General features: G+C 37.4%; 1 protein-coding gene across 12 annotated transcripts in view; it reads left to right on the top strand.

Annotated features, from left to right (window-relative positions):
- Positions 1 to 23: 23 nt before the first annotated feature.
- The window catches only part of METTL8 (methyltransferase 8, tRNA N3-cytidine), a 28,339-nt gene continuing 13,603 nt past the window's right edge, over positions 24 to 14,759 (top strand). For 5 of the 12 annotated variants that reach the window (XR_015699003.1, XM_087733296.1, XM_087733298.1 and 2 more), the window contains exons 1-3: positions 616 to 921; positions 7,449 to 7,604; positions 12,056 to 12,147. Coding sequence is in view for 11 of the 12 variants with exons in the window: in XM_087733296.1 (XP_087589422.1) it covers positions 917 to 921; positions 7,449 to 7,604; positions 12,056 to 12,147 (253 nt within the window). In the remaining variant the exon portion in view is untranslated. Of the gene's footprint in view, positions 59 to 101; positions 418 to 615; positions 922 to 7,448; positions 7,605 to 12,055; positions 12,148 to 14,759 lie in introns of those variants that run through there. The other 7 variants (XM_087733292.1, XM_087733290.1, XM_087733289.1 and 4 more) reach the window with 7 other exon arrangements.

The following is a 14,759-nucleotide window of genomic DNA, read 5'->3' on the forward strand; positions in this document are numbered from 1 at the left end:
CAGACGCCAGGCGGCAGCAACGCTGCACCGCCACCGCCTTCCCCCCGCCTCCCGCCGGGTACTGTAGTTTTCGCGGGCGGAATTCCGCGGCGCGCCCAGACTACATCTCCCGCCGTGCCCCGCGGCCGCCTGCCTGCTCCCTCAGGCTCTGCGGCCGCGTGGGTGCCGCCAGCCAGCGGGCGGGAGCAGGGTCGTTCCCCCCGTGCGGGGGTGCTGCGGCGTCGCCGCTGGTGAAAGGCCGTACGGAGGACCGCGGGGCAGGAGGAGGGGCTCTGCGCAGAGGTCGGTGAGAGCCGCCGGTACAGACCGGCCGCCCGCCCGCCGGTACCTCTGCCCCAGGCCGGGCTGCGCTGCGGCTGCCGTACCCTGCGCTGAAGGGACTGAAGTAAACGCAGTGCGCGTCGGCATGCGGGGCGTGTAAATGGAAGCATTTTACCCGTTGTCTTTTTTAAATAAAGGCAGGAGAGTTTTGTTAGCGGTAGTTCAGTTAAGAAAAAGTGGGAACCGATCTCCTTCGTTTTAATTACTTCCTGCGGGAGAGTGAAGCCCGCCGAGCCGGGCGGCGGGGCGGGGCGCGGCGGGGCCAGCGCCCCCTGCCGGCGAGCGGGGGCGCTCCCCGCGGGGCCGGGCCGGGCCGGCGGCGGGCGCCCGGGCCGGCGTCTGGAAGTGGCGGTCATCCCTGCGGCGGGCATCGGGCACCGCTCTGTTGGGTGGAGTGCACCCGGAACTGTGTGTGTGTGTGTGTGTGGGAGCTTACAGGATTTGTTTAAAACTCCAGCGTCGAGAGCAACTTCTTGAGATGTATGACGCTTCGTTTTTATATTTCTAGAGCTAACGTCCCAAAAAGTTGTCATTGTCATCAACAGCTACTTGCCAGCAGAGCAACTGAAGTCTGTGGAGAAGGCCAGGCACCCAAATGGGGTAATGTGGAAGTTGCTGATCTGTTATATGTTTCGTGTCTGTTCTTCGGGATCTCTGAGTGGAACCTTTAATCTTTGCTGATACTGTAACAGATTCCTGTGATTTTCTGGTGCTTTGCAGTTATTTGGATGAAGTGAGCTAAAAACACAAACACGGTGGTTGCAGTTGCTCCTCCGAAAAGCGGGTTAGGATCTACATCGTCAGTGACTTCAGAGCTGACAGGGCGGATTGCACCTAAGCAAAGTCCATGTGGACAGCCACAGTCTTGCAGGAATGTAAATGAAGGAAGTTCTTCAATATAAATTATAGATAGTAGTAAAATTCACGTTGCTCTATCTCTGTTCTCAGCTGTGTTGAGACAAATCAGTTACGTGTTCAGTATTTTGCAGAAAATAGGGTTGAAAAACAATTTAAGTCATTGAAAGATATATTTGGAGACTTAGATGTACGTTCACTGTGCATGTATAGGTATACATAAAGTCAACACAGCTTTTTTGTTTCCCCTATGTAAGCACCATCCAGCAGAGGGTGCACAGGTTAACTAGGAAGCCTTATTTCTGAGCTATGTTTACCATTGATGGCTTCCTATTGATATTAAACGTGAATAGATTAATTTAGTAAATGAGTTTCATGTCATATTCTGCTGTATAAATAACAGGAAAAGACGTGAGTTACCTCATGGGAAAAGGGGAAAAATAGGGGCAAAAAGTAAAGGATTGCACAGAATACTTACGTATTTAAAGCCCATATCCTACAAACACTCATTGATAAGTGGGAAGACAACTTGTCTGTAAAGTTAAACAAATGTACAGGTATTTACAGGATTGTAGCCTAAAGAATTATTTGTGAATTTGCCTCTTTCTGCAATATTTAAGAAATTTGTACTAAGAGTGACTGGTATCTTCTTAATTTCTATTGTTCAAATTATTTTAGTCAATAATATTTATAATTACACTGTTTCTGAGTGTGCCTTTAGTAGGTGTTACAAACAGGGAACAGTAGAACAATTAACACTGAAAATGTCATTATAAATAGATTCAGTACAAAAAGAAATTCCATTCCAAGAATGATTCTAGGATATCAAAATATAGTTTTAGCTTCGGTTGGAATGGAAGTATTCTTCACAAGTTGAAGTATTTTTAATTCAGTTAAAATACTCTATTGAAACTTCATTTTAAAGGCAAAATAGTCTTTGATAGTGAAGTCAGAACATCTCTATTATAAATTGAAATGATGCCGTTTCAACAAAACACTTGTCCAGATCAAAACAAAATCTTTCAACATTCCAAAAAATAATAAAAATGTTTGAATATATTAAAGTGTCAGCAGAATTGCTACATTTCTTTAAAATACTGTGATTTTCTTGAATCAGCGTTTTTTGACGAGCTTCTGTCAGAATGTTTTATCACCTGCCTTTGCAAGTAAAAAAAGAAATAGAGGCTCAGGTTTAGTTTAGGATAGAACAAATTACATTAGTCACCTGTAGCAACTGAACTCCACATTTCATCCATACAATTAATTCAAATAAAATGCTTTTGTTAGTTACTTCGTTTTCACATTAATTGATTAAAGATCCAGTAAATAAAATAGATCTGTATTTCTAAGGTAACTATTTCTTTCTTCCTTGTTGGCCATTCATGTCTCTTTGATCTTGCAGTTGCCATTATTTTATCTTTAGTTGCATTTTTTCAAACTGTCTTCATTAGCTTAAAAACATATTAACTAGTGTAGTTGATGCCCTCACTATGGAGGAGAAAGCTTTCTTTGCTTCCGCTGTCTTCTGAGATCAATAGATGTATATGGCAACAAGAATTAATGTTGCAGTTCATAGTCTCAATTGAAGAACGTTTTCCTTTTTTTTTTATAGGAATGGTATGATCGCTTCTTAAAAATAAAAGAATAAAAATACAATTATAAAACCTGTAGTTTTATAAGATATTGCAAAAATGGTTTATATAGCAGAATAATTCCAACAGGAGTATCAAGATGGAGGTATATAGCAGAATAATTCCAACAGGAGTATCAAGATGGAGGATAGGGGCTGAGAAACAATTCTCAAATGAATACAAAATTAGGAAATTAAATAATATTTAAAAAAAAAAAAACTCTGAAGGACTCTTAGCTTTCTGCATGTCCCTAATAGCTGTTTGTTGTCTTACTTTTGGAAGTGATTATATATTACCTACATACATTATTTTATCCCAAATAATGTACCTTTAAGTACTCTTGCTGATCTCTTGGATGTATGGTGATTCAAGTAAATGTTTTGTTGCTGATCTGGATGTACAGTGATTCAAGTAGATGTTTTCAGTAAATGAGCAGTTTTATCTCCCTCCCTCTACCATTGTATAAACTATTTCCTCTTTGCACGACTCTTTTTAACAGGCTACCTGGCAGGTGGTGTAAGAACAAGCTTTTCTTACTCAACATTTCTGTACATGTGGTTAAAATCTTATCTGGTGGGGGTTGGTTGGTTGTTTTTATCTGCTGTTGCTTTTTAACCAATGTTAACTGTTGTCTCTACACAAGTCAGAATAAATCAAAATAATTTTTTGTTTTGTTTTTCTTTTCTCCTTGGCAGTCAGTGCTCTGCAGTAGTTATTACTGAAGTTGCTGTGTGCCCACAGGGAGGTCTGCATCATTCCTAGGGATGATGCTTGAGAAGGAAAAACAGTTGAGAGTTTTAGATCTGCTGAGTTTGAAAAGTTGTGAAATATCCTGTTGTTTGAAATGTGCACATCTTTTTTTGAAGTATATCATTGAAAGACTACTCATGAAGCCCCAAGAGGGCATGTTTAATCACTTGTTAAAATAGAATAGCATTAAGCCTTCACTTAATGAATGAGTCTGGTTGACAGTAAAGTCCTGCCGCCCCCCTCCCCCCCCATTTGAAATATTAGGAAATATTAATATGTATGTATTTTTAAAATAACCACTGGTAATTCATAGTTATACCTTCTGTGTTACCTTTATCTTGAATAATTTTTCACTTTGTGTCCATGATTGCCACTTGCATCTGTTTTCTGTAAGGTGTTCTGAGTTTTGGTAGTGTTTGAGGGTGATGAAACAGATCAGCTGTGCTTTACAGGAGAGCATTGGGAATTAATTGTCAGATGTCATGTAGATAAGCTTCTAGGTGGCAAGCAGAAGTAATTATATTAAGTTCATTGTTTCTAGAATACTTTTCTGTCTAGAAATGTAACATAAGCTGCACATAGTCTTCCTAATATAGGCTATTTTTTTTCTTCGTAATAGAGGCTCTGCAAGTAGGCTTAGTGATTGGAGATGGAAGAAGTTGTTAGCTCTGTAGCTGGAGATCAGTCAAATGTCAAAATGTTTTCATCCAATAAGTTCATTGAACTAGGTTCTTGGACAAAAATGACAGGTTATTTCTGGTTGGTTTGTTTGTTTGTTTTTTTCCTCTGACATCTGTTTCAGAACTGATACTTCTCAAGGATTTTACTCATCAATGAAGCAGTTTATGTATGTTTTGGTGTGTAATTTGCTATTTAAAAAACAAGATTAGAACAGTTCTTTTCTCCTGTGTCTTTAGCTTTTCCTCTGTGGATGTGACTGCCCAGAGGTTTTAATGCCAACATCAATTAGAAATCTATTATTTGAGGTCTAGTTGGCACTTGATGTGTTTACCTTCTTCTGCATGTCCACCTTCAAAAAGCTGTACTAAAGGTGCTGTGTTAGATTGTTTGGGGAGGGGAAGAATTTTAAGGCTGTTTTCTTAAAGTTTCTCAACTAAACTGAGGACCTGATCTGTATTTGTAACAATGACAAAGTTCTAAAGGCTAAAAGGCAGTGCTTCACAGGGGAAAGAAGTCTTCCATGTCGCTTTTCAGCATGGTTACCAAGTGCATTTTTTCTTTAAAGTTTTTTCTGAAAAATAGGTATGCTACCACAAAATATAGGCATTTTTGATGTAATTCAGTTTCATGATAATATCCTTAAAGATGAAGGTTGAATTGCTTTGATTAATAATCAAATGTAAAGCCTTCCTGACCATGGCTCTGAACAAGGAAATAACTCCTAATTCTTTCAGACGACAACATTTCTTGCTGTCATGGCTTCAGGGTATGATCATCTTATCTGACAAAGAGAAAGGGTGTTTGCCTGTTTCGTTAACAAAATCAATTAGAGAAACAATCAAGCAATGACTTGCTTCTAAAAATGTAATTTAGGCTTCCAAGACATTTAGATGCTTTTTGAACTTTTAGTAGCCAGATTGCCCATTAATCTCATGATCTATGGATCACTGTAACTCTCGGGGATATACATGCATGTCTTCAAGGAGTTCCTTCACATTTAGCACTGGATGTAACAGTAAACTTAACTCCCCCACCTACCCCGCTCTCCTTGCATTTTTTGATGTTTCAGAATTTATCAGCTAAAATTGTGCAATTATCACTCAAAGGATCACATTCTCATAAAAAGAGTTGCATCCCTGGATTTTACTGATGCAAGATTGTCTTAGTCATCTGACTATAATTCCCATCTGTGCATCTTTTCATGTTCTTACTGAGATATTTAGAAAGCCAAGAAAAATTATGTGACTAGGCTAGCAGCTGAATCATTGTATTTTATGTTGAATATCAATGCTGGCACAGGAAATGCAAGATACTAACTCAGGTCTTTTTGAATGATTGAAGGAGGAAGAGGATTTGTAAACAGTTTGCAACGTAATCATGGAATCTTTATCCAGGCATTTCTATAATCTAATCATAATAATTTAAGATCAGATTGTGGTTTGGGGCTTTGGGGGATTTTCTATTTGTTTTTGTTTACAAGAACTTTGCCTTTATGTAAATTACACATTTTGCAGAAATGGTCATGATGTCTTAATTTTCATGTCTCATAATTATTATTTCATAATATCCCATATATGCTGATAATTATGCATTGTTACGAAAATTGCATACATACTTTCAAAAACAAAGCACGAACAGTTTGTAGTAATTAAAGTATAAACTGGAATTGTTTTAGTTGCCGAGCCACATCTAAAAAAAAAAAAAAAAAGAGCCATAATAAACTGGTTAACATTAGAAGAGGTTTTAATTTTTCAATAGGACTAAATGTTATATTTTCACTGTATGGTGATGCCCTGTATCCCGATAACATTGTAATCCCAGCAGCCAAAATTTATCAGTGGTTTTATTTGGCATTGACAGCCAAAAGGCAAACCCCATTTTATTTAATCTTTGACAAATAAAAAGAAATTTTAATCTTTTTCCCTCTTTTTTTTTTTCCCCCCTGTAGGCTTAAAATGAATAAACAATGCCCTTTTTAAAGCATGACTCATTCAAAAGTACACCTTAAATGAGGAATTGTTCATTTAATTGAAGTGATTCCTTTGCCAGGCTTTGTATTGATGTGTACAAATTAATCTTTTTTTATTCACAGTACAAGACTTGTGATCAAATAGTACTATTTTCCTCAAGATAAAACTCTTCATTTTGTAACCAATTTGCACAGAATGTTTTCTAATAATGTCTTGTGCCTGTTCTTTTGTAACTACATTTTGTATTTTCAGTGCATTAAATTTGTATGTGTGGTTTATACAGAAGAAGCACTCAAATAAAAAAAAAGGCAGGAAAAAAATAGGACTAAGAAAAATTTTTGAAGTCATATGCAGAGCACTTGAAGGAAAAAAGAACAAAAGCACTTCAGGGTAAAAGTAGTAGGAGGGGTATTTTATTTTACTCGTCTCCTAGAAAGCCTATATTAACGAGAATATGGGGGGGGGGGAACCCAAAAAACCCAAGAAGACAAAATGCTGGTACTAGCTACACACACTTGTTATCTTTCATTATTAATACTGTATGAAGAGATTCCAAGTAAAATACAGCAATATAAGACAGAATTATACATGTAATAGAAAAATCTCAAGCACTTTATAATTTGCATGAATAGAAATCTAACATTTAAAACCATTCATTTCAAAGAGGGCATTAAACAAGGATCAGAAGAATACATGGCAGAAATTTTGGAAGGCTTTCTGGTGCATAATGTTTACACTTTAAAAAAAAAATCTTTCATTTCCTATCTAAAAGCGTAAAACCACAGGTTTTTTTTCACGGTTCTAGAATGAAATCTTTTGAAGACGGTTACCTAGTGAGTGAGGTGAAAAATGTCAATCTCAATGACAGTATGTACCCACTAGAACAAGTGGTTTCTTTACTGATCACTTCTTGCTTGTCTTCTTAAAGGTACAATGTCAAACTTGGTTTATTGTTTCACTGTGTATTTCTTTTTTCCCTTGCCCAATAGGACTTTGAAGGGATACCAAATAATTTGTCTTTCAACTAGTTTCATTCCAGTAGCCTACTTTGGGATTATTTGGGCTTTCAGCATACTGAAGGGATGTTGCTATTTTCTAAAAAGCATTTAAATTGATATTATAGTAAAAGGTTATTACTAAAGCTGATATTGGTGCTTGATTATTTCACCAGTTTCTCATGTAAGCGACATAAACAATTAAGTTACAGCAAAACTGTAATTTGAGTTAATTGTGTTTTCAGATCTCTGAACAAAATGAATTTCATTACAAAGCTTTCTGCTTTATGTCTGAGGAAAAGCAAGATGCAACAGAGGCACCAAAGTAGTAGACGACCAGCGGTTCCACTTGGATCACGGATTTTAACTGATCCTTCTAAGGTTTTTGAGCATAACATGTGGTGAGATGTTTCTTCAAGGCTGATTTTCATATGGATTTGTATATTATTTACTATGATGAATAATGGGGGGGGTGTGTGTGTGTGTATATATATATATAAAACAACGGACTGCCAGAATAGATGTGTAATGGTAGTGCTAGAGAAAACTTGAGATTGTTACAAGTAACCTGACAGTTATGAGTTCTCAGTGACTTGCGTAAAAAGCTTCTGAGCAAATAGTTAGTCATGGAATGAAAGCCAAAATGTTGTTACAGGTCAGTAATGAATTAGGAAACAGAAAGTGTATAGATAAGATAGTCTATGTTATTTATAATGGCAGAAAGTTACTAGTTAGGTACAATAATGTTGCATACTGGATTAGCGCTGTATTCTAAAATTGACACCATTTTGAAAGGAACATGTAAATTACTTGTATTCTTCTGAAGGTGTACTGAAGATGTTACAGATAGTTCAGCAGAGATGTCCATACAGTGCACAATTGTCAAAAAAAGTAAATTGAATGTTAACATAAATAAATGATATAATAGCAGAGAAAACATTAACATGTAAATGTTAAGAATAAGAATTGCCTTGATTTGCACCAGTACATCTCCATCTCTAAAAGGTATTTTCATGGTTAATAGGGGCTCAGAAAAGAGTGAGAACGCTAGTCAACACAGTAGGAAAACTGAGACTGAAAAGGCTAGGATTTTTGACAATGGAATGGAGACAAATACAAAACAGTAAGTGATACAGGAAGTGTTAGAAGGATAGAAGAATATCTAAATCTATCTAGAAAGTAGAAGAATATCTACCTAAGATATTTGGAAGACCGGGAATTTTTATTCTTATAGTTCATAACTTAAGAACAAGGAATATTTGATGAAAAGAGAAGTGGGAAGTTTAGAAGCTATACAAGAAATTATTTTCTACATAATTTTAAAATATATTTTTGAACTCTACCACACACCATTTTTGAAAGCAAGGATTTAGCAAAATCAGAAAAGGGACTGGATGTGGCTAATGATAACCAATGGGTAACATAACATAGGAGTGACAGATGACAAGTTTCGGGGCTTAAGGTTACTTCATAAAAGTAATCTGCAGTTCTTATACCTTCCTCAGAGGTGTCCCCTGCTGGCAACTGTCAGAGACGTTATTGAACAAGCTTTTGCTCTGAAATTAAGTTTCCAACTTGCTGTTTGGTTTTTTTTTTTGATTACTATTCTTTTTAGTAGTCCATTTTATTTGTTAATTGGTCCATTTTACTTTTTAATCTAAATTATTTCAAAAGCTTCTCTAATAAAATTCTGATGAATAAAAAGGTCTTAAGAGAAGAATATGACACAGAAGATTGTCTTTTGGTTAATAAACGAATATCTTCGTTACTCTTTTTAGTCTCTAAATTTGGGCTTAACTCATGAGGTAAGATATGCAGCTAGATCTGTCACCTATTACTGTTTTCTAAACTAGATGTCCCCAAGCCATGGTCCCCAACACATACCACCTTAAGGCCAAATCTGGAGTTATCTATACTTCTGTAAGTTCTGTAAGTTCCTTGGTCAAGGAAGCTGGAAGCTGGCTAGTTATTGTGTTAAAAGAGTGTAAAATTTATCTTCATGTTTCATAAATCTATATGCAGTGTAGTTCTTAAGCATCTTCCAGACTTGGTACCTCCTGCTAGGTGGAAAAATCCTTTACTTGTGTGAATGCTGATTCAAACGTAGGCTATGTAGTCAAGGTAGGAAAAGATTTTAAGAAAAAGGCCACCCTTTTTCTGTAACATTGTACCTTGACGAAACTCAGTTTTGTTTCATTTTTTAATTTCCTTCCAAATAACTGGTCATGTGTAGCTTCAGTTTTTCTTGCTAGCATTCGGTGACGGTCTAATACAGAGTTATCAAAGTATGATGCAGGTGGTTGGGATGGATTGTGAAGATGGGATTGAAAGGAACAGGCTTCAGAAAGTGGATCTGCAGATGAATCCATGTAGCTCAGAAGGCAAAACAGGTGCAACTGAGTTGGAGCAGAGGTTGCATGGAAGTTGCGAAGGTCTTGATAAATCAAGAACCTGGCTATGAAGTGGTGGGAGGTCCTTCGATCTGAAGCTTGCTGAATCAGCAGGGTTCTCACTAGGGAGATAAGGATGAGTGGTGGTTGAGCTAAATAGATCATGCAGGGTGAGCGCAAGAGATTCATCTTCCCTAGCATTGATGTATGAGGATTTATGTCCTTTTGTTTTCCACTCATCATCTTTGGTACTTCATAAAGTGGCATCCTTCTTTTTGCCTGTGTGTGAATTGGCAGGGAGCCAAGAGCTGCCACCATTGCTGCTAGGAATACTAAGCAAATTAAATTTGGGAACTAATGCTTTAGCTATTTGCTGTGGTGCTTTTCTGTCATTTTGAGAGAGCAGTAATGAATGATGCTAAACATTGGAGCAAAAAATGTCTGCTTCTATTCAGGTTAGTAATTGGCATAGTTTTCACATGTTAGTTTTCAGAGATAATTAAACCCTGTGTTAGCAAACAAGTTAATGGAAAAGGGCTAAGTTGCATAAGTTGAACTGAAAGTAGCATTGCTTGATCTCATGTCAGGCCCACTCATGTTAACAGTTCCTGGTGTGGCTAAAATGGATAGCTTCCTTTGTGGCTGTCAATGTTCAGCTTAAAACACTTCGTGTTTAAACGCTTCTGTGCTTAGAATTCTTCTGTATTCTGTCTTCCTGCCAGCTTGTATTGCTGAAGGAGCTGCCTCATTTGAAGCATCCAAACTATGTAAATAGTTTGCATAAGAAATATGCTATGTTCCCTCTTTTGCAGATTTTGATCAAGAAGTGCTGCTGCAGTCCTGCTGTGTGGGGCCTTTCATAGAGAAATTTATAGGAAAGAGCCAAAAGATCTTTCTTCAGCTTAATGAATTTCCAAGGAGGGACAAAAGGAAAAAAAGTTGTTGATGAAGATGGAGGACTTCAGGCACCTATAGTATTGTGTGTAGACCCCTTAAGGGCTCTGACAGACACACAATGATGGATTAAAATTGATCAGCTAAAGCTTATACCACAGCAAGTCATCTGTCAGAAGGGCTGACTGTATATTATTGCCATCTGAATAGTCCTCGGTTTCAGCTTGCTAGAATAGGCAAGGTCAAAACCAGTGATAGCAATGAGGGAAGCAAGCCTTTGCAAGAGGATGGCTGCCTAGTAATGCTTCGGTCATTCAGTTTTTATTCTACTACAGCACGTCTGTCAGAGACTTGACACTGCACAGGAACATTTGGTATACGAACAAATACAGGAAGGGGAGAGGCAAACTGCTGGGACAATAATGAGAAATATTTCAGTAGAGATGCGGAAATCAAGTCTGAGGCAAGCAGACAAATACATGCCAACTAGTCTCCCACAATTAACAAAAGAGGAACAGTGAAGGTCTAATAATTACCTATGTGTTACCAATCATGGAACAGGAAGATGCTCGGTAGCTTTTAGAGACAATCAACTCTTTTCAAGTTGACACCTTGTTCCTTTTCCCATAGTAACCAATGGAATTTTAGTCATAGGCTTTCAGTTAATTGATTTCAGTAGGATTAGGATCTAATAGATTACTTGAATTATATTATCTAATTTAATCAGATTTCTAAAACTGTTCAGACTGGACAATTTGGAGGGACAGCTGATTTGCTTTTAAAAGGTGCCAGCAGCACATATTTGAGCACTCCCCATCGTGGCCTGGTCCAAACAGAATCTGCAGGGAAGGCAGTTTAGTCATAAGGGTCAGATCTTGGCTTGGTTCTCTGACCATTTAATGGATTAATATAACATTTAGTGAACCACTTTACGCAAGTATAGATAGCATAGACTCTGGAACCATTCCAGCACTGCTTGTCTTTTCTTAGGAATGTCTCATTCTTCTTTTTTCTAAATGCTTCCTGTCTGTATTCCCCAAATAAGTAAAATCCTGTTCATCAATTCCCCCTGTTCCACTTGAATAGGTGGATTATGCTCCCTGTTTCAGGAACAGCTGATTCCTTTGCTAAATGACCTTTGTTCCTGATCATAAACATTAGTAATGTGAGAAGTTTCTTGCATCAAGTTGCCTGTTGACAGGTCTGTTATTATATCCAGCTAAACACAATTCTAATGGGACACTCAAAATACATTCCTATAAAAGCATTCAATTTACAACATGTATGTTAATCCTATTATTAAGAAAAAAAAATGCATACTACTTCAGCCTCTTTGCAGTTGGAAGATTTTTCTTAATCACTTGAGTTTTACCTAACTAGTAATTAATTTTTGTCTATCATACACTGAAACTTAGTTTTTAACCGTCAGTCTCCTTGTGGTCATTAGCTTGCACTCAAAAAGAAAATGTATTTGAGACTGTGTAGCTAATTTGTGACTGTTTTCCCTGGGGAAAAAAAGATTATGGTAAATCCTATTTAAAGGCTGGTTCTTCAACTGCCTGTTGCAGGGACCACATGCAGTGGTCACAAGAAGAGGAGGAGAATGCCAAGGAAAAAGCGGCAGAGAACTCGCTTGTGAAAGTCCAATGGGAAGACCAAGGTAACAAATTCATAATGGCTTAAAAATTCCTATTTTAATGCTATTTAATAAGGCGTTTAAAGATGCTTTAAAATCAAGGAACACTTTTTATTTCTACATTCTCTCGTCTACATTTGTTGGTTGGTTGTTTTTTTTTCTTTGTTGCCTCAAAAGATCATCTCAAAGTGTGTTTTTCTAGCAATTCAGTTACTTATTTGAGCAATTTTGCATTTTGGGGGGGCAGTAGGCTCTATGTAAAACAAGTACATCACTGTGGTGCAGTTGCAAGTTCTGGCTCCTTTTACAGTTCTTCAGAATAAAACTCCTACTACAGTAGGAGTCCTACAGGACTGTTACTTCACCGAAGGGAATGAATTTGCAGCCAGCTAGGGTGCTGGGGATGAAAGTTCCCATGTACAGTATTCAAATGCTTTTTAATGATTTGTGGACTTTTTAGAGAGCTAGTGTTTGTACATTGCACCATATTTCAGTTAAGTGCCATGAAAGTTGCACTGGTCCCAGCTGGTGCCAGCTTGCTGCCTTGGCCAGGCTGAGCTGGGAGTGCTTCACGAAGCAGTGTGTTCGCTTTGTGTGGAAGGTGTTCCAATACATCATGCAGTGTCTGCTTTGTAAATGATTAAGGAATTCTGTGCCTGTCTTCAGAAGGGAAACTTAATGTATTCTGCATTCTGAAGAACGATAGCTCTAGGTTCAAACTGGCAAACTAAACCCTAGACTAAACTCTAGGATAGTTATATATGCTAAAGCTGAAGTATCAACTTGATAGTAACATAGAAGACTGGATTCTTAATTTGTGCCTTTATTAGAAAGATATTCTGAAAACAATTACTTGGATGTCCTGGGCTTCAGTTTACATAGCATGTCGTGAACCTGTCAAATTACATAGCGTCATTATGATCCTGTGCTCAGTTTCATTGATGTAACTAGGGCACATGTTGGAGTTTATTTGAATTACCTGTGAATGTGTCTTGGATTGTGTGCCCTTCATCACTCTGAATGCTGTGGGATTGTCATCCTGCCCTTTTCTGTTACCTCTCGTGTTTTTTATCTAAATACAGGCGTACAATGTTTTTCGAAAATGACATCTAATATTTTCGTTTGGTTTGTATAAAAAGTTGAAAAAGAGCTCATAATTGAAAAGTAAGCAGTGTAACCATGTGGCTCATGGAACCTTTCATTCTTCATCTACAATCAGTTAGAACTTAGTTTGTGCTGGTGAGAAATGGAATAATCAGGCATTTGTCTATTGCCAAGAAATAGAAGAATCCAAGGACGTTTCCTATGAATGCCCCTCTGTTTAGAACTTGAATAGGTGAGCATCGCCGATAGTGTTCCTTCAGAAAGCTTCAGCTTCATTCTGCAAGTGGAAGTACATTTTGGCCTATTTGTATAAACAATGAACTAGACTGAAGCTAATGAGCAGGTTATTTTGGGGCCTTGGAAACTACTGTAAGGGGAAAAAGACAAGACAGATTTCAACAATACTATTATATCACTAAAATAGAATAGTTCTGGTGAGCCTTGTTAAAACAAGAGAAGATAAACTCAATGAACTCATGATACTACCTTTAGGAATTCGATTTACTTATTATCATGTCCAGTTTCTTCTCAGGCATGCCTGCTAGTGTTGAAAGATTCTGTTAAGGAGAAAAATCAATTGACTAAGTAAGGGATTTTTTTGTCTCAGGAAGTCATACGTTTATTAGTTTTGTCATTTTTACATGCTTTGGAAAATTTAGTAGTCAGGCTACTTAAATATACAAAAAGAAACAAAAAATTGATAATAATACTGCATGTGTGGTTATTACACAGTGGTGCAGGAGTGACCAGTGAAAGAATGGAAAGTGAAGTGCTCTTTCACTTGAACCTATGTAATACCATACTAATACAATTTGAAAGGCTGACCTTAGCCGTTGCTTTTCTTCAATTCTGCAATCTGGAAAACTTGATGGGAATTTAAGTACAACAGTTCTGAGCAGACTTTTAGAAAAGTAGTGACTATAACAAGGGGTGATAATGATTTAAGAACCTTTTGAGTAGGCTTGTTTTTTATACTGAAGCTGAGCAATCTATGAATGTGCAATCTACACTATTGACATCTGGTATATATGACCTCAATCAACTCTGCACTTATATTATAAAACAAGTCTGTGCAATTACTCTGCATGGCTGGGCCTTGCCCTTTAATAATACAATTGGACGTATTAAATGTTAAATTTTAAAAATTATGCAGATTTCTAGGACAAGGCATTCTGCCACCTCCTTGCCACTTCCCACTGTCTGTCTGTGCCTCTAATGATAATTCTCAGTCTTGTTTATCTCTGAAAAGCTGTAGCAATTTAGGAAATAGTGTGTTAAGGTTTAAATGAGAGTGGTAGGAGAAATGCACCATATATTTACTCTGTGCATTTATAGTAGAAGAATTAATGGGTCAGTGTAAGTCAGTAGGGACAAAATTAAAAAGGCAACACATTATATGATGTACATTTAGCAAGAGACATCAAGGGTAACAAGAAACAGTTCTGTAAATGCTTTGGGAATGAGGGGAAAAAACAAGAAAAATATTTGGTTTGGTACTTAGGAGGGATGAGGAAGGGAAAACCATCAACAAA

Source organism: Nipponia nippon, unplaced genomic scaffold, assembly GCF_047370975.1.
Source record: "Nipponia nippon isolate SJK-2023a ecotype South Korea unplaced genomic scaffold, ASM4737097v1 scaffold_5, whole genome shotgun sequence".
NCBI classification, from domain to species: domain Eukaryota; kingdom Metazoa; phylum Chordata; class Aves; order Pelecaniformes; family Threskiornithidae; genus Nipponia; species Nipponia nippon.